The sequence below is a fragment of the Paramormyrops kingsleyae genome, chromosome 13, assembly GCF_048594095.1.
Source record: "Paramormyrops kingsleyae isolate MSU_618 chromosome 13, PKINGS_0.4, whole genome shotgun sequence".
NCBI classification, from domain to species: Eukaryota; Metazoa; Chordata; class Actinopteri; order Osteoglossiformes; family Mormyridae; genus Paramormyrops; species Paramormyrops kingsleyae.
In genome coordinates, this window is record NC_132809.1 from 19748491 (window position 1) to 19768180 (window position 19690).

General features: G+C 40.3%; 3 protein-coding genes across 6 annotated transcripts in view; 2 read left to right on the plus strand and 1 right to left on the minus strand.

The window, feature by feature from the left end:
* The window catches only part of ttc23 (tetratricopeptide repeat domain 23), a 22044-nt gene extending 15666 nt beyond the window's left edge, over nucleotides 1-6378 (plus strand). For both annotated transcript variants that reach the window (XM_072698355.1, XM_023817241.2), the window contains exons 10-12: nucleotides 114-196; nucleotides 528-745; nucleotides 5912-6378. In XM_072698355.1, the coding sequence (XP_072554456.1) occupies nucleotides 114-196; nucleotides 528-669 (225 nt within the window). In that variant the 3' untranslated portion in view covers nucleotides 670-745; nucleotides 5912-6378. The remainder of the gene's footprint in view (nucleotides 1-113; nucleotides 197-527; nucleotides 746-5911) is intronic.
* Nucleotides 6120-13580, minus strand: synm (synemin, intermediate filament protein). Its single transcript, XM_023817240.2, has 4 exons — nucleotides 12618-13580; nucleotides 10536-10660; nucleotides 9661-9737; nucleotides 6120-9575 (listed from the first exon to the last, which is right to left on the minus strand). The coding sequence occupies exons 1-4, from the start codon at nucleotides 13413-13415 to the stop codon at nucleotides 7246-7248; spliced, it is 3330 nt and encodes a 1109-aa protein (XP_023673008.1). The 5' UTR covers nucleotides 13416-13580; the 3' UTR covers nucleotides 6120-7245.
* Nucleotides 13581-13644: 64 nt separating this feature from the next.
* On the plus strand, nucleotides 13645-19674 carry pgpep1l (pyroglutamyl-peptidase I like). 3 transcript variants are annotated; one of them, XM_072698356.1, is made up of 5 exons: nucleotides 14020-14307; nucleotides 15257-15309; nucleotides 17717-17833; nucleotides 18272-18498; nucleotides 18588-19674. In XM_072698356.1, the coding sequence occupies exons 1-5, from the start codon at nucleotides 14199-14201 to the stop codon at nucleotides 18748-18750; spliced, it is 669 nt and encodes a 222-aa protein (XP_072554457.1). In that variant the 5' UTR covers nucleotides 14020-14198; the 3' UTR covers nucleotides 18751-19674. The 3 variants fall into 3 exon arrangements, with proteins under 3 accessions (XP_023673011.1, XP_072554457.1, XP_023673010.1); XM_023817242.2 differs by lacking the exon at nucleotides 14020-14307 and adding an exon at nucleotides 14325-15137; XM_023817243.2 differs by lacking the exons at nucleotides 14020-14307; nucleotides 15257-15309 and adding an exon at nucleotides 13645-13989.
* The last annotated feature ends 16 nt before the right edge of the window (nucleotides 19675-19690 follow it).

A 19690-nucleotide genomic window follows, 5' to 3' on the forward strand; every position in this document is an offset into this window, starting at 1 on the left:
CATGAATGAACTTGAGTAGAAGAGACTCATTGAATTGTATTGGCGTGATATGCTTCTGCTTGACCACATCCCAGAAGAATAATAGCATGATTTTTTTCTCTCTCTCATCCCAGTGTCTGGAGGTTCAGAACCTGCTGTATGGTCCCCAGCACAAAAAGACTCGAGTCATACAGCAAACTGTAGACCTGCTGTCCAAGTAAGTCAGCTTTAGTCAAAACTCATCTTCATCTATTAATAGCCGATATACATGCAGTGGCCAGATAATGTGTTTATTTTTTATGTTAAATTGAACAGTAAATGAACCTTGACCCTGTCTGTGTGCTGTGTATATGGCGCTGTGGCCACATGACTGCAGCAAAGGCATGGATACCCTGGCAGATTCAGGGGGCCGTTGTATACGTAAAATCATATGTAGAATTGGGCAGGGGGGGCTCAGAATTTCTAGCGACTCCCCTGTCCATAATCAGTATAAATACTTTTATTTGTAATAACATTATGCGCAAAACTAACTTATTGGTTTGTTGTAGGGCTCCAGAAGTTGCCGGCAGACATCAAAAGGCAGACAGAATGAAACAGAGGCCTCCTTTCTGTGCTGTGGTACCTTCTCATCTTCCAGCAGGAGCAGCTCTCAGTCCATCTGACTCTGAGCATCTTAAAAAAAACATCTAACTAATGCCAAAGTTGCTCGATGATAAGTTCAAAAGGAAAGAGATTGACTATAACATGTTTTGCTTATGATTCAAACTACAGATCCAGCCGCTTAAAATTTCCCCAGTTTCCATGACAGGTCCTTGACAGGACCTTGACTGGCTCTTGGCTGGTCCTTGACTGTAATGAGATCCCCCACGATGATGTAATGAAAAAGGGGGCTGGCATGATCCACCCCTCAACTCTCTGTGTGTAAAGTACTTGCAATGATTTATCCATCCACCAGGGAGAGCAGTGATCTGAAGTGACTTACCTGAAATCAGATAAGATACCTGAATCAGGTATTGTAACTCCACTGCAAAAAATAAAAATCTAAGCAAGTACAATTCTCCTATATTTAAACAAAATTCCAATTTCATTAATAAACTCACTACACTGCAATAAATGGCCTGTGAAATTTAGAAATAGTTTCTGTTGTGAGGCAAAGATGGCCTAAAACTGTCAAAATGTGTTTTTAGTCAGTTTATTGATGAAATTAGAATTTTATTTTACTTCCCTCTTTGGAGATGAGGCAGTCCCAAGATATGTCCAATACAATAATTACAGGCCTAAACAAAGTATTAAGACTGATATTGTCAAGCAATGAGAGGTATATGAAAATTAAACAGATTTGAAGGCCATTAAGCTTGTTTGGCACAAGATGAAAGATTTCATCCGCAAGGAGGCCAAGCCAGGTACCAAGCAGCAGCATGTCCAAGAGTTATTTTGGGAGAAGAGAGTGACCCAAGATGTGTGTAACAGACTAATTACAGGTCTAAACAAAGTAATAAGGTTGACTGTGGAGAATAAAGGTGGACAGAGTGGAAAATGGAAAAAAAACATATGGATCTGTACTGTGCTGGAATAAAACAGACACACTCCTTAGTGTGTTCTTTCTTTCTGTCTGGCTAACAGCCGGATAGGCTGCTGGTGGCCGCGCATCCACGGAGAAGGGGGGGGGGTTCTCACAATGATGTGTGAATGTGTCATTAACTTCTCTGCTTGGCCACAATGAAACAATGAGACAGATGAGACAGATGTTTGAAGGGGTCAAGGTGAGGTTGTTTTTTCAACCTAAGAAGCACTGCTTTCAGATCATAAGAACATAAGAACTATACAAACGAGAGGAGGCCATTCGGCCCATCAAGCTCGCTTAGGGAGAACTTAACTAATAGCTCAGAGTTGTTAAAATCTTATCTAGCTCTGATTTTAAGGAACCCAAGGATTCAGCTTGCACTATGTTATCAGGAAGACTATTCCATATTCTGACTATCAAGCCAGTCGGTTAAATAAACACTACTAAACAGTCATTACACACTACAGGAAAAAAAATGTAAAAACACTACCAGTCAAAACTGTTGTTGGCATGTAAATTAGAAACCAGAAGAATATAGTGGAAAAAAAGTATGATCGTCTACCAAAAACGTTTATACAGCGTATAGTCACGACTGACATGCTGAGGCGGGGTTTGAACCAGTGACCTGGGGAACACAAGCACACAGGCTTAGCCCACTGAGCCACACAGCTACCCTGAAAGCACAAATGTTTTTTGCATGAAAGTTCTCCATAGCAAGTACCCTGAGCAAGGTACTGCCCACAAGCACATTGACAGAAAAGTGCTGGTGCTGGTGCTGGGGCTGGGGGTGGGGGGTCAACTGAATGTGTGAAAGTCATTAACATCTCTTTTGACTGGTAGTATGTGTGTGTGGGTTTGCATAGATCACATTTGAGGACCAAACTGCCCCCAAAGTGTAGTAAAACCTGAAATTTTCCTACTTTTGGGGACAGTTTTTGAGGTCCCTATTTGGATAAACACTTTTAAAGCCTCTGATCACAAATTTTTCTGAACACATACAAATCGAATTTCAATGAAAAAGTTGGCCAAAATTTCACATCTGTTCACGACTATACGCTCGGGTGGTGAACAAAAGCACTGGCAAAGTCTTGCATTTCTGAAAAGTTTCAATACGCAGAAAAAGGCTAGTCACATTAGAGTGCTATTTCGTGAAGTCTGGTCCACCATCTAAACGGCTAAACACACCAGAAGCCCCTGAAATAGAAGAAATCACAAGACAGAAAACATTTTAACATCCCTCCATCACAGAGCCAGACTCGCCATCAAAACTGTAAGCTCCTCTAAACCCAGCTTATTGTACCTTGATACCTTGTACGTTGCTTTGGATAAGTCTGCTAAATGCTTTAAATGTAAATATAAATATTGTATAGTGTAAAGCCATGTAGCAGAAATAACTTGGGGTCAGTAATCCAGGAGACATGGAGGGGTACAGTAAATATCCATTGTCTTCCCAACATCAGTCACTGAATGGCATTAAAAAAGCACTGGAGAGTTCAAAGCATACAATTCTCATAGTCTAGCAGCACCACCAACATTCAGATGCAAATGAGCTTGAGATGTAAATGCACGCTGGCCGACGAGATCACCCCCCCTGGAAAGAAAATATCCCTATTCCCTTTTATTGTCCTTGGTGATTTTAACAGAGTGAATCTACACCAGGAACTTCCTATATACAGACAGCATATCGACTGCCCCACCAGGGACAACATCACACTGGACCACTGTTACACCATTTTAAAACATGCCTATCGCTCTGTCCCCCGGGCAGCTTTAGGACATTCTGATCACTGTATGGTCCATCTTATTCCAATTTACAGGCAACAGCTTAAACGTGCCAAGCCTGTAGTCAAAACTGTGAAGAAGTGGACCAATGCAGCAAAGCAGAAACTGCAGGACTGTTTTGACTGCACTAATTGGACTGTCTTTGAAGCTGCATCTGATAATCTGGATGAGCTGACAGACACTGTGACATCATACATCAGTTTTTGTGAAGATGTGTGTGTCCCGACCAAGACCTTCTGCACATACAACAACAATAAACCATGGTTCACTCCCAAACTGCACCATCTTCACCAGGCCAAGGAGGATGCCTACAGAAGTGGTGACAGGGTCCTGTACAGGCAGGCCAGGAACACGCTGACCAAGGAGATTAAAGTGGCAAAAAGAAGCTACTCTGAGAAGCTGAAAGAACGGTTCTCAGCCAATGACCCTGCATCAGTGTGGAGAGGCCTGCGAGACATCACCAGCAACAGACGACCCCTACCCCCCGCTGAAGCAAACAAAGACCTGGCAGACGAGCTGAACAACTTCTACTGCAGGTTTGAGATAAACAGATTCACACCCCCGATCCACCCCACTCCAGAGACAATAACCCCCATCACACCTCTCACCCCCCTATCCTCCCCCCTGGAACTCAGAATACACAAAGCGGAAGTGAGCTGGCTGTTCCAGAAACAGAAAACCAAGAAGGCCCCGGGACCAGACGGTTTATCCCCCTCCTGCCTCAAAACCTGTGCTGATCAGCTGGCTCTCATCTTCACCCGCATCTTCAATAGATTCCTGGAGCTGTGTGTAGTTCCCTCCTGCTTTAAACGCTCCACCATTATCACGGTCCCCAAAAAACCCACCATTACAGGACTGAATGACTACAGACCTGTTGCCTTGTCGTCTGTGGTCATGAAATCCTTTGAACGCCTGGTTTTAGCCCATCTAAAGGACATTACAGGACACCAGCTGTACCCCCAGCAGTTTGCCTATCGGGCAAACAGGTCGGTGGATGATGCAGTGAATATGGGGCTGCATTATATCCTGCAACATCTGGACTGTCCAGGAACTTATGCCAGGATCCTGTTTGTGGACTTTAGTTCGGCTAAACGAGCATAGATTTTAACGAGCAGTTAAAATCATTTCAGATCCGTCACATCCTGGACACAATCTTCTCCAGCTACCCCCCTCTGGCACGCGCTACAGATCTGTTTACAAAAACTGTTTACACTCTACCTCACAGTTACTCTACCAGTGTTACTCACCTGTGTATATTTATAATATTTATAATTTTTCACATTTCTATTGTATTTGTATTGTATTGTACTGTATTTGTATTTCTTGTATAGTGTATTTTGTTTTTATAGTGTCACTTATTGTAGAGCTGGGTGATATGGCCTAAAAATAAAATCTCCGATTTTTTCACAAAAAATCTGATTTCCGATTTTAATCGATTTTCCCCTCCCCTACTCAAAATCAAACTACTTTATTTAGCTTTTTTTACTTTAGACCACACCTTTAGGGGCAGCGTGTGGCTCAGTGGGCTAAGCCCTGTGCTTGTAATCAGAAGGTCACTGGTTCAAGCCCAGCCTCAACACATCTGCAGGTCCTTGAGCAAGGCCCCAACAGGTGGCCTTCACAGACAACTTATTCTTCAAAGATCAAGTTGAGGGAGGCATAAACACAATTTCCCCACAGAGATCAGTTATTACTGTAAACACTTTCTTTGGGCACAAGTGCCAGCTTTTCCCCTGTCATTGGCATGTTGTTAGTGAATCTGCTACAGTGTTAATTTACCCGTGAGGAATGGTGCATCGCATTAGTTCCGCATTTGGCGCTTGTGTGTAAAAAAAGTAATAAAATGGATTTCACGAAAACACATAGTCCTGAACTGTAAATTCAAATTAATTAAATCGATTTATCGCCCAGCTCTAACTTATTGTTTGTGTATGAGAGAGTATCAAACTGCGGGAAAATAATTCCTTGTGTGCCCCAGCACACTTGGCGAATAAAAGCTGATTCTGATTCTGATTCTGATTCTGATTGCTGCAGCAGGTGAGGATCATGAACTCCCAATCACCTACAAATTCTTTAATCAATCAACAGTTACAGTATCAACAATCAATGGCTGGACAGTTGATACAGGGACAATGATCACAACACACATCAGAACAGCCTTCCCAAAGCCAACAAACTGAACCCTATTGAAAATTTGTGGACTATGCTTAAAATAAAGCACTTTAAAACAAATCAATATACTGTAGGACCAAAGTGCTGTACAAAGGATAAATAAGAATAGACAATAAACAAACAAATAAAGCATATTAAAATAAAATAAGTAAATAAAATAAATTAAAACAAAAATGAGCTTTTTTAAGTCATAGCAAAGACCATTCAATCATTTAACCCTGTAAAAAGAAAAGTAAAGTTTTTGTAAAGAAAGCGCCATCTAATGGTATCACCCTGCAAGTGAATGAATGGGCGGGTTTATAGTCAAATATAGGCCCACCCCTAGAAGAAGGGGGGCTCTACCTTTCGGCTGGAACTTGGCTGGGATTTGGCTGCCAGCCAGACTGGAGGGGAAATTTTAAGTGGCTGGATCTGTAACAGTGCTATCCATTTAATATTATCTAATTAACCTGGTAAGCAAAAATAAACTGAAGACAGTTAGGATTTGGTGATGTTACAGGGAAAATTACCATGTGTTTATGTAAGAGAACAGGTTTCAGACAGTTCTGCAGATCTGCCTTAGTGTAATAAATACCTGTAACCACTGTGCACTTCTTGAATACCAGAGACCCAAACACCATAACACTGTAAGATATGTTTTATTTGTACGACTGATCAATGCTCGAAGAATGTATATTATGTGGGGGGAAAGATTCATCATCCTTATTTAGCCAACAATGTGTGGCATTTCTTTAGCACATCAGGTTTTAGAAGCATGTTACAGGGCATGTATATCTGGCCTGCTCATTCAAGCCAAGCTATTCCCAATAACACTGTTCCTTCAATCACTAGAGGTTTTGAGATGTATCACTAATGTTAGAATAAAATAACATTACAAGAAACATTTTCCATGTGAGCATTTTCTTATCCATCATTATGTTTCAATGTATTTACTTATTGCTATAGGTCTATTGATAACTGTAGCTGTACCAGTATATATACTATTTTTAACAGAGCAGTAACCTTGGGTATGGTTCATTGTGATGATGCATTTTTAGGGGAAAGATCTCTATGAAATTCATATTTGTTTCTTCGGTCTTCATTCTATCAAAAGATGGTGATATTTTGCTGCCTAATGTCTAATGACATTTTATAATTAAAAGATCATAAATCACAAGGGAAAAAAGCATCATTTTTTCAGCTGCAGAACTGAGTCATCATAACTAAAACTGAGTGTTGATATACTTGGTTTTAATAATTTTGTAAAATGATTTAATTATATAAATGAATACCGTAAGTTGTATAATCAACTTTAAAAAAACTTCTGCTCTGATATACCCGTAACTAAACTCCCTCTATAATGCATTTACTGTCTTTATATTTCTAGAGCTATGTTATAGATTAATATTTCTATGAGGTGCCTACTAACTATTAGCACTGTAACTTTTAATAATTTTTCCTGCATAAAATCTTGAATTAAATGAAGCAAGCAATCACTGCAATTTTCTAATATGAAATACAGAAATCTCCTCAAGCTCTATGTATTGTTATCAAGACAATGATTTCATTCCAACCATAGCATTTAGCATATAGCACATATTTAAAATGATCTTCTAACAATAGCAACAGTCTATTAAATGTTTACAATGTTTCAGCTAATGTGAGATTTTAGCCACTTCACGGATGGAAATTCCATCCATCATCCATCCATCCATCTTCTTCCTCATCATCCTGGTCCACGTTGCAGGTGGAAAAATAATCGACAGTAATCAATTATCCTCTTGACTTTCTAGGTAGACTGTTGCAATTCTTTTTTCATTTACATGGCCTTCAAGGCTAGGCGCTTCTTCCTGGTCCACAGGGGTGTTTGCTTTCTCCACATAGCTATAGATGTCTTCTTTCACCTCATGGCTGTTATCTTTTTGGATTCTCAGACCTTGTGAACTGCAGGCCTCCCCGGAACTCCCACAAGATACTGCTGGTTTAACATCACTGACATCCATCTGGAAAGTAAATGACTTTTCAGATGGCCCCAGCTTAATATGTTTCTCTGTTTTGTTTATTTGATTTGTTGGTTCTTCTGGGGCTAGGTGTTGCTCTTGATCTTCACCTGCCACTTTACCATCCAGGCGTTCCCCATTTTCTTCGCTAATTGTAACTTCACTTCTGCTGCTGATTATTTGCTGTACACCTGGATTGCATGAGTGTAGTGCTGACAATAACTTTGCCTCAAAATCTTCCCCCTGCTCTTCCAGAAGTCCAGAGCCTTCCAGATTTTGGGAAATGTTAAGTTCTGCTACAATAGTCACTGTTCCACTGTCTTTAGCCTGCTGAACTTTCCTAATATCAACTGCCAAGTTACCAGAAGCTTCTTGATCAGTTTTTGTGAAAAGAGCCAACTCTTCCTTAACAGTCCCAGATATTGTTCCTTGTAACTGCCCCAAAGTCCCTTGTAAGTACTCCTTTGGATCCATATTGTCTTTTCTTAGGAACTCAAGAAGGGATTCCTGCACTGTGGGAGAGACATGAACTTCCTCTTCTATAATACAATCCTGGAAGCTGTCTCTAGGAAATATATGTTCACTTCTCACATAAGTAGTTTTAGGTAAAGCCTCATAGTGGTCATCCTTTTTAAATCTTTCGTTGATTAGGCCCCCATCCTGATAATACCGTTCATCTGATAAGTCATCCAACGCTACATAATGTCCATACGATGAAAGAGGAACATCATCCGTCTCTGAAATATCATCATCTGGTGTAGATACAAAATACTCAGTTTCTTGATCCTGGCTAAATAATGCAGCACCCTGGTCTCTTGAACTTTCTACAACGTGAACAGATCCAATCTTTTCATCCTCTCCTCCAGGAGTTACTGGAGCTCTGTTTTCTTCAAAGTGATCATCTGAATGTCTGGAACGCTCATCAACATTTGCAAGCTCCTCAATTGCAAAGAACAACGAAGAGGGCTGATTAAATTGACTTGTCTCCTTTACTTCATATTCCTCATTATTTTGAGAGTCCACTGGTTCCTCAACAATCTCAATATTGACCGATTTATTTTTAAGACCTTTTTCTCCCTGCAGACCAAAGCTAAGCAGATTTTCAATCATACTTCCTGTGGGAGTTCCCTTTATGTCTTCTAATACAACGTTCTTTACTTTCTTACTGAGGAATTCTTCTAGAACAGATTCATCTGAGACATCCAAGTCATCCTCCACCTTAGATTGCAAAATTATTTCAGTCCTGAGTCTTCCATGTTCCTCTTCTGATTTCTCCACATGGCAGGTTACCGTTGTATCCAAACCAGAAGGTTTCACTACTTTCTCAATGATCTCTTCTACAGTCATTGATTCCAGAACATTTTCTTCAGTTGCAAGTGGTCTGTGCTCTACATATGGCTCCCTAACAGTGCATTTCTTTTCAAACTGTGAACCTGAATTTGAAACTTGACTTTCAATCTTATTCCCAGCTAAGCAGTCTTCTGTCACTGCTGTGTTATCAGCGTTTCCCATAATCTGATCCCCTGCTCTGCTTTTCCCCTGGGTCATACTGACTGTGTCCAGGTCACTCTCTTTTTCAAGGTTAGTTTTTTCAACCTTTACATATGTGGTTCCCCAATTCCCATCATTTACATTTAAAACCTTGCTCACAGTTGATGGTGATGTCACTCTCACTGATGTGCTGTCCTCTGTAGCTAAAGAACCAAGCTTAGATCTGACTTTGAGGCCGGCCTGCTGGGAAATGACTGAATCATCAACTGAATGCCGTGACATATTGTTCATTGCAGTTTTCTCTTCTATTATTTTTTCCTGGGTGTGAACATTTTCCTCAGTATTCAGGACTCCTTTGACAACGCTAGTAGAAGCCTGTGGTGCTCTAGTGATTGAGAGCAGGTCCTTCTGGGATGGGGAGCTATGTTGACCCACACCATAAAATTTAATAGGGACTATCCTTGTGACACCAGAAGAAACTTTCGTATGTGATGTTGGTTCTATGTATTTCCTGTCAAAACTTATGTTTGAAGGCTTCCATTTTCTTCCATCTTGCCTGCTCATGGATGCTCCTTTTGTAGCATAAGGGTGTGGAGGCATCTGAATATCTAAGAAGGCACAATAACATCAGAATACAGTGTTTTATGGTCTAGGGTGTCTTTCTGATTGTTACATTACAAAAGCACACCTTACCAATTTTTCTAAATGGTTCTGTTGCACGGTGGTCTGTCCACACATACTCATCTGTATTCTCACCTTCAAGAAGTGCCCTAATGAAAAACAAAATACAAAGGTGAAAGAGAAACATCAAAGACAAAAGAGCTTAGAACCCAATGAACCCTTGTTGACAGTTTACAGAGATTGTTCTATTGGGCACTTTCCTGGTTTTGAGTTCCTGTGGTGTCTTGCCTGCCACTGTAGCTGTTGCTTTCACACTGCACAACAGGAACTGGGACATTTATGCTAAATAATCATGGGTGTACATATGTGTAAGTTTTATTGCCTTGTAAATAGTGTGTTGGGTTTTTAAACGCTTTTCGTCGACACACGGTGCAGGATGACGCAGAGTGTTGTAGAGTCTCCAGTACCTGTGTCTGGATAGCATGTGAAGATGGGGTTCTGTAATGCTTAGTGCACCTTACGATGATCATTCCTTGGTGAGGTCTGTCCTGGGTGACCGGAACCTTCACAACGTGTGTGGCTGCCCTCACCTGCCCATTGGTTCCAACATCGGGCAACTGTGACATCTGCATGCTCCACATGCCAGGCAATTGCTCAATACGACCACCTGGCCTCATGCAAACCCACAATGTGACCCCTAACAGACTCCATCAAGTGCAGGTAATGCTGTCTAATGTGTCTACGAGGCATCCTCTGTGTCTGGTGACTAGACGTGCCAGCTCCTTGCAAATCGAATTATTTACATACCCATCACTGGTCTGCTTGTGTACCAAATTACATCCAGATCAGACCATTACTTCTGGGTGCTTAACTTTTTCAGTCACTGAGTGAAATTACTACAATCCCATAACCGAAAGGTGCACATGAGGTATCAGCAGATGCCAGACCTGTAGGTGGCCACTTCCAGGCTTAGGCCCATCTTGATCTGCATGAGGTCTTGGTGATCTTTGAGCTTCTTGCTGATGGCATTGGCAAGCATCCTGCACTCCTCCTCCAGTTCCTCAATAATCACCTATAGGATTATAGAGGTCATTTTAAGCCACATGGCTTCCCTGTGATGTGTGATCCCCCCGTAAGAAATCCACCTAAAAGTCTCTCAACAGCGTAGTTCAATAAATCATTTTGCTGCAAACAGCAACATATTGACTTTAATACAGTGTAGAAACACAAGGAACTGATAAGCAGCTCAAATATATTTAGATTTACTACATTTGGCAGACGTCCTTAGCCAGAGAGACTTACATAAGTGCTTAGAAGTCAGTGAATTCAAAATAAGGACACTTCTTTACCCACCTCAATGCCCCATTAGACCCTCCCCAACAAGGTGCTGTGTATAAGTGTTGTCTGCTATCCTGGAGTGTGAGAATCCTGAGACAGGAATCAGGCAGGATAGGATAGAGATTTCCCACACTAGTCATACCAAGTGCAACAATCAGTCTTCTCAACAAATGCTCATTCAGTCGCTCATCACATTAGAAGTGCCAAATGAAACTTTCATTTTCTTCATAACTTTACCATGATCAAAATTTCCTGTCTGTATTCAAATCATCAGCCAAGAATATTGGGGCATATTTAATATTTTTCCTTACACATCTATACAATTGCACACATTTTCTTATAATTTTCTTAATTTATCAAGATGACCAGTTTTATAAATAAATATCTTTGTTTTCAGTGTGTAAATGATTATGATCAGTTAGCCTGCTAGAGATGTAACAAACCGAACATTGCCACATCTTTACTGCACACCGACAGTGGAATTCCATCTATTTTCTGTGCCTGAACAAATTTACCTCTGACAGTAATGGGAACATATACCCAGTCTCTCCAGTGGAAGGCTGTCGGGTGTCTGTCACCTGCTGCGTCACTCATCTTTAGCAAAAGGAAACTGTGCTCATTGGCTGATGACAGTGGTGACCTCTCCAAATATAAATCAAGCAGACAATGTTTATCATTAAACTATACTTCCCATATACACTAAATTACTCTTGGAGCATGATAACCAGACCAAAATTGATATGAAGCTGTTACCACCTCTATAAAGATATGCCATTGTTTTTCAGAGAGACACTGAAGATGCTTTGAAACACAGATGGTCTACAAGCAATATGAAGTGTTTGTTTTGTAGGTCAAGAGGATTTGTGGTCCAGCTGGCAAATTGGATGAAGTGTCCTTATGTAGTTCAGTAACATGGACAAATCAGGCTGATTACTGCATGCTTTACTGTCAATACCAGTGAAACTATTTTTACTCAAACTAAAGAAAGGCTTTGAGTTTGAACAAAACACTACTTTTTAAACAAGAGACCAGGTTTCATTCTTTAAAAGCACCATTTTACATATTCATGCAGAAAAAACGGCTGATACAGTATCATTATTTGTAGATACGTATACACAAACTTTATGGATTATGCTTAAATATATATACACCACACACGTTTTATTTATATTGTGAGAATACTAATATACATTTGATGAATATGTATTTAATTTACTTCATCATCCATTGACTTACACACCATTACACTAACAAAGTAATACAACTGTCAGTCTTGCAAGAATAAACAATTGTACTGTCTGTAAAAACATTTCAATTTACAGAAAGACTGCTGATAAGTAAACAATTCTATGGGAGACTGCATAGTTGCCTGGGTTGTGGCCTCTGGGATAATGTTTTCTAACAGATTTTGGGTGTGGCACTTGAGGCTAAAAGAGCGGCATACTGCTGTTCCACACCAGGTAAATGTCATACCTATCCCTCCGTGTTCCACCCGTTTCTTCTGCACATATATTATTTCTATTCCGCATTATTATTATTCATTATTGTTATTGTTATTTTATTTTTACATTTTTGAAAAGTAATTGGTCTTTAGATTATTACACATGATCACACAAATATAAATTACCGACATCGCACTTAATATACAACTGTTTGTTAAGGGTAATATGATGGAAGAGAATATTACTTGCCCGGTATTGGTCCAGTTCCTTGGGAAAGCTAGCTTGCATGTTCCTTAGATGTTCCTCAAGGTGCACCCGCAATTGGTTTTGTTTCTCCACTTCGTTGTTAAGTTTCTTAACCTCTGATGTATACTGCATCTTCTCCTTCAGCAGATTTTCGAGCTTTACCTCGTCTAACCGGAGCGATTCTTCGATATCGGCAATTCTCTTGCAGTATACCTCAAAGGTCTCCCTCCAGGTCTCCGACAAAGTACGCGCATATTTGTCAAACTCTTCCATGCTGATTTCGGGGGGGTCAGGACGTTTTTGGATAAAAACAGGTAATGCTCCTGAATGAACCTGGTCACGAAACTGAGCGATTTCCCTTTTGTGGGCATCCTCCAGACAGTTGCACTCATTCTGAAGCTGGAGCAAGCGACTTTCTAGCGCACCGTTTGCTTTCTGAACTTCCCGAAGCTGCTTCTCAGAGGTTTTCAACTCCCCACTGATATCGTTGCGTTCTCCGGATTCTTGTAAGCGCAGTGCCTGAATCATCTTAAGTTCTCGACAGAGCTTTTCTCGCTCCATCTCTGCCTTGAACTTTTCTAAAGACAGCTGATCCACCGTTCTCCTGAGCTCTCGCAACTCAGCCATATGTTGGTTCTCCCATGTGGAAGTATTTTCACGCCTAACTGTGTTTATTTCTGATATAAGAAAGGCATTTTCTTGTTCCAGTTGCTTTACCCTAGACAGATACTGGCTGAGCCTTTTGTTTAGCTCCTGCAATTGAGTCGTTTCCTCCTCAAAGGTTCTCCTAAAATGAAACATTTTACTTATTCAAAACAGGTATACCCGAAAAGCAATCAGTAAGAGTTGCTCACTTTTAAACACTGTATTGGAAATGATGAGCACATCCAGCTCAGAAGTCCACAAAGTCTAATGAGACCGCAAAATCAGAGTAGTTTAAAAGAAGGTGGGACTTTAGCTTGCTCTGCCAAAAGTCATCTGTTCACAAATCCTTCTTAAAAACCTTTAATCGGTCTGTGATGAAACGGCACTCTCAAGTGGAATGCTACAGTCACTGCAACAAGGATATTCGCCCCTTTATAAATAAACGATTGCGGTGTAAGAAACTTAAAAATTATTTGATTCATATACCTTATATTCGCATTTTGATTTGGTTATTTCTGAATAAGGGCGATTCTAAGATTTTTAAGGTGGGGGCACAATTAAGAGGGACCACAAGAGCCATATAGAGAAAGAGTGGCGTCAACTCCGTTCACTCCAATAGACCTTTTTCACAGCACTGGCTCAACACCCAGCCAACAACTGTAGTTTCATTAAATACTAGCAGAGCAATGAGTTGGAGCAGAATACACCATCTGTGATGCACTTTAAAAGGGTAAGACGTATACAAATCAGTTAGTATATTATCAGCACCTCGATCAGTATCAAATTAACATGTGAATTAAAGTATTTTAGCGGATTATTCCCCACAAAAATCCTATGTATTTAGGAAACGTTAACAGTCTACAAGTCTGACGTTAACAAGTCTAAAATACTGGGATAAAGTTAGCGACAAGCCTATTAATTGTAAATTCCTTTCTCTTAATGCTAGCTATTTTATCAATTTTTGTGCAATTAGAAAAAGTGCCTCTAAACGTGATTTTTTTTTGCAGGGTGGCGGATATAATATTGGAGCGTGTAAAGTCAGACAACGGTATAATATTGTGTGTATGTCACGTATAGTAGCCTATCATATGCGTGACGATCGGTGTAATATTGTTATTTCTAATTCTAACTTAATTGTAGGCAACAATTACTCCTTACATTTATCAACTACTACTGACAGCGATGTCTTTGTACCCATTTTAGCGTTATACAGCTCTATTAAATTTCAGCCATTGAACATGCTTCTCTGCCCAAATATGAGGGGGAAAACGATTTCCTGATATTCAGGATATTGTGTTCCCACTGCTAAAACAGACAAGCAGCAACTCTGGACCCAGATACTGATAAAACTTTTTTTTTTTTTGCAAAGAAGCATGTGAGGTGGCAGAAAGTCATTCAGATACACAATTAAATGTACATAAACTCGTACCATCAGTACATCGATCGTCAGGCATAATACAGGTTAAGTCCTACAAGCAGTATTACCCCTTTCTGTATTTTCCCGGGAATCATCTATTACCAGTGATTTAAATCATTTAATTATCTTTGAAACATGGAAAAGACACGTGATGTTTTCGCATTTATGGCTTATATTAAAACATGGGAGGAGCACTCCGCTGGCCAATCAAATTTCAGCTGGAGCCACTTCTCCTGTGGCTCCGCCCCTGTGTATGTCAGTGTTTCTGGAATCATAACAGTCCAGATAAACTACATGCAAATTTGATTTTTAGGGTACGTTGGACGTACCCTAAAATTAATCCTTTAGACTAGACGAGTGCATTTCGAAGGGTGTGTTTACGTTGGTAGCTCAAACTGCTTGAAGCGAAAAGCCCACATTTCTAATGGTCTCTCAAGAAGAGGTTATCGTGGTTGTAACCGGTACGCATGCGAACTTTCACTTTATCAATAGTAAAAAATAATATACATGCAATATACGAGTTTAAAGGTTACACAGCCGCCTGTCTTTTAAAAACCTAAATCCAACCTTCCGTTTTCAGGGTTTGGTCCTTTTAGTCAATACCTGGTAAATCTCAGCTGGCAGGCAGCTCAGGTAAGATAAAAACCCAAGGCCAGATGTATTCTTTGTACTTTTTAATTGATTGACATTTGTTTATTTTTAAGAATAAAAATAAGTAGGTGATTTTCTTATAGTGGTAAATTGTACCGATGTGAATTTCCTCTGATATCGTTTACCTGGTACGACTAGAGTCAGTGTTTTGGAAGTGTTGAAGTAGGGTACATTAAATGAGCAAAATAACACATTTAATTACTCTGCAAAGCAGTCGTACATTCAGGCTTGTGGTGCTTCCAGACAGAATGCACTTAGTGGTACATCAGTCAAAGTTGGTGAGTATTCTGGAGTCCATATCAAAACACCAGTTGCCACAGGAAGAAGAGCCAATGTCTTTCTGTCTTCTTAACCACACTAATGTGGCGTGACCAGCTCAGATTAGAGTTTGAAGCTGCTGAGCCTCTCTGCTCCTGTTCCCTCAGTGTGGGCATGTCCTTCCACCCTGCTGCCTCCATGGTCAGCTCCTTACTGACACTGAGCAGCAGGTTATTGTCCTGATGTCAGGGATCTCACCTCTGCTCTGTAGCCACTCTGTCTGTGATGCAGCCGATGATGGTGGTGTCATCTGCAAACCTAATGATAGCTAGAGCTATGTGAGGCCATGCAGTTGTGGGTGAACAGGGTGTACAGCAGGGGGCTGAGGGACGGTGGGCAGGAGGTGACTCAGCACCACCTGTGCTCTGCCTGTCAGGAAATCCAGGATCCAGCTGCACAAGGAGGGACTGATGCACAGATCTTGAAGCTTCATGACAAGCCTGGACAGCACAATGATATTAAAGACGGAGCGAGAGTCAATGATAAGCATCCGCACATAAAGAGCAGCGTGCATTGCGAATGCTATCGCTTCATCAGTGGACCGATTTGGCCTGTAGGCGAACGAGTGGGTCAAGTGAAGTGGGCAGCGAGGATATGAGTTGGGCTTTAATACTTTCAAAGCATTTCATGACAAGGTGTCGTTTTTTTTGGGACTGGGATGATGGTGGTCTTCTTGAAATGTGGGGACTATATATAGGAGCAGTGAAAGGTTAAAAATATCTGAAGACAGCTGCCAGTTCAAAGTCACACGCTTCGAGAGCTCAGCCGGCAACGTTGTCCGATCCAGGAGATTTTTGTGCATTTATTTTTCCAAAAGATTTAAACACATTCAGCTGAGGTATTTGAAATATTCAGGAACTCCAGCGTGGTTCGGTTCTCAAATCAGGTGTAGGAGTTCAGCTCCTCTGGGAGAGAAGCAGCCCACCCCCCCCCCCCCCCCCCCACGCTGCTGGCCTGTCCTCTGTAGTCAGCAATGGTCCTTAGCCCCCCCCTCCACATGCACCTGGTGTTTCATCATGGTGTAACATGATACCACCTTTTCTTGGTATTGTCCCTTGGCCAATTTTTATCGATTCCCTAAGTTCATACTGGGATTTTCTGTACTTACTTGTCTACCAAAAACCATGTCAGCAATGTCTTGGGGTGTAACAGTGACAACCTAATCTCTCACATTGTTTACAACCAGGAAAAAATATTATATGTCTCTATTAAAAACTATGCCCATTCTATTCTCCCATTTGGGTATCAAAATGCTGCATGCTTTATCGCGACCAAAGAAAACGCGTTATGACTTTTAACTTAAATGCAATACATTTCCCAGCCCTAATTTTTAAATATTTTTTTCCCAGCGTTTTCATTGAATGGCCAGATGATTCCTCTTGGTTTAGCAAGGCTCACCTCTGGAACCCACCCTGAGAATATGTGGAAGTTTAATTTCAGCCTATTTTAATACAATTCAAATTGTGCTTAGAGGATATTAAATTTAAAGTCGCTGGACTTCAACAGATTTTCTCTTTAAGGGTTGTGGTGTTTGTCGTTTTAGAATGTTTGCTGTTTAATATACTATTTCTGTGGTCGCTTTGTAACAGAGATGGTTTTTATGGTTTTGGTTCTTATTTATTTTTAAAATTTATTTATAAAGATAAGATTTGGTATTGCAAATTTTTTTTCCCCAAAAACAGTTGCTGAAAATGAATCTCTGATGAATATTGAACTCGTTGCACCTTTTCTCTGGCAAAGTGTGGCTGTTCATATCACTCTGCCAGGTACCATTTTAAAACAAGGCTCCCTTTGCCACTTGTAAATGGTAGTAACTCATTAATAAAAAGAAAACTGTGTTATAACTTGTTTAAAATGGTCTATTAATAATGTTACAACCTAATTAATAACCAGATTATAAAGCATTCATAAAGCCTTTCTATGGGGAGCCTTATTGAAAGGGGGCACCCTCTGCCATGTGACAGGGTGTGCATAAATTTGCAAAAGGTTCCGCAGTAATGTATTATTACTATGCCAGTCATTTGTGCAAACATTCAGAATGATACCAAGCTCTGAGTTAAACTTCCTTTAGGGTTTGGAAACTCTGGGTTTAGGAGACGATGTCATCGTCTGTGCCAAGGAACTGCCGGTGCATTACAGCAAAGCCCAGGAGCTCATAGCCCAGATATGGAAAACCATTAAGCCAAAGGTACCTGTCAGTTGTGCCCTTTGTAGTATAGGCATTATAACATTATGGCTTTAAAAATAAAATCCTTCAATAAATACATAAGTGCATATTATTAAATTATGACTGTAAACTCTGTTGTCTTGCTTATTATTATTATTATTAGAATTATTCCTGTTGTTATTGTTTTGAATGTATTGTATTAACCTTTTCATTAGCTGTACTAATGGGTTATATTTTCATTAAATCAATTATTAGTGATTGAAAACCCTCTAATTTGATCACTGAACTGATTTAATATAAGTAATAATAATAATGTAAAAAGTTTAGTATACTATATGGAATGCCATGGTTGTGAATAAAATGAAGTAAAATATTACCTTTTCATAAGAAACTTCCTTTTGAATTAAATGACGTTAACTCTTTGTCTAATGCACATCTCTTCATCTGTTTGGTTCTAAGTTGGCTGTCCACATGGGAATTGCCCCAGGGTCCCAAGCTGTAATCCTAGAACAGTGTGGAAAGAATCAAGGTTATAAACAGAGAGATGTATGTGGTGTCTGTCCCCCTGGCCACTGCTGTGTGGAAGGCGGCCAGGACATACTCCACTCCATCATAGACATGAAAACCCTCAGCAGGCACTTTCAGAGTTTGGGTTTGGATGTTATTTACTCCAGGGATGCTGGGAGGTGAGGATAAGTCATATTTATGTCTTCATCAGTATTATCTGGACCTAAATATGATTTAACTGACAGGGTTTTCTCCTTTTTGTGTGCAGGTTTCTGTGTGACTTTGTGTATTACTACTCACTGCACCTTGCAGGGGGGAAATCCGTCTTTCTCCATCTGCCCACAAGGGGAGCCCTAGCTGACTTGGACAACTTGCTGCCTCTGCTGCAAGCTGTCATTCTGGCTATGCTGGGCCAGCTGGAAGCCCAATGAATGGGGACATGTGACTGACTCATGTTCACATGATGTTCACACACAGACCAAGGCAATTGCCCATAGCTCATGGCTGTTTGCGTGTTGCGACAAGCTTACATTTCATCCTGCCATCCTGGAGGTAATGCCCGTCTATAACAGGGCACATATATACACACATGCAGTCATGCTCTATGAGTTATTTACAGACATACATTAGCTTCATTGGGAGGAAACCACAAGACCCAGAGGAAAACCACCCAACATGGAATTAAATGTTACAGTTCTAAATGTAGGTCTATAGATCTAGATCAGAATCAGGATTTGAACCTCCAACCCTGGAGGACTGAGCTACAGTGCCACCCATTCTTTGCATCATTTAGTTTAATATCCAGTAAGAAAAAATAATCATTCTTTAGAATTCTTACTATCACAGCAGCATCTTGTTCAGCAGCTATATGCTACAACTTCAACAAAAAAGTTACCTGTCTGTCTTAAATATTGAACAAGTCCAAAATGTAAAGGGGCCCTATTAGGTTCATTTTCACTGTTCAAAATTTTATTTTGGAGGTCTGGTATAATAGATTTACATGCTTCAGTGTTCCAAAAACACATTATTTTTCTCATACTGTACATCTCTATTCACTCTGCCTATAACTGTCTGAAAGCCTCTCTTAGAGTTTTAAGCCCCACCCCTGATGATCCCAGTGTGCCCTGATTGGTCAGTCAGCCCTGCACCTTCTGCCCCTGTTTTGCAGTCTGCTGACAGATCCTTGCAGCTAGGCAGCCAATAAGAATTGTAAAAAGGTTAGCTGGACCATTATTTCACAATATATTAATGATAATAATTAGTTTGCCATAAAAATCAATACATATTTACATTCTGATTGTTCTTTTAAATTGTAAAATCTTAACATTAGCCCATTAAATTGACCTTCTCGCTTATTCTCTGTCTTTTTTC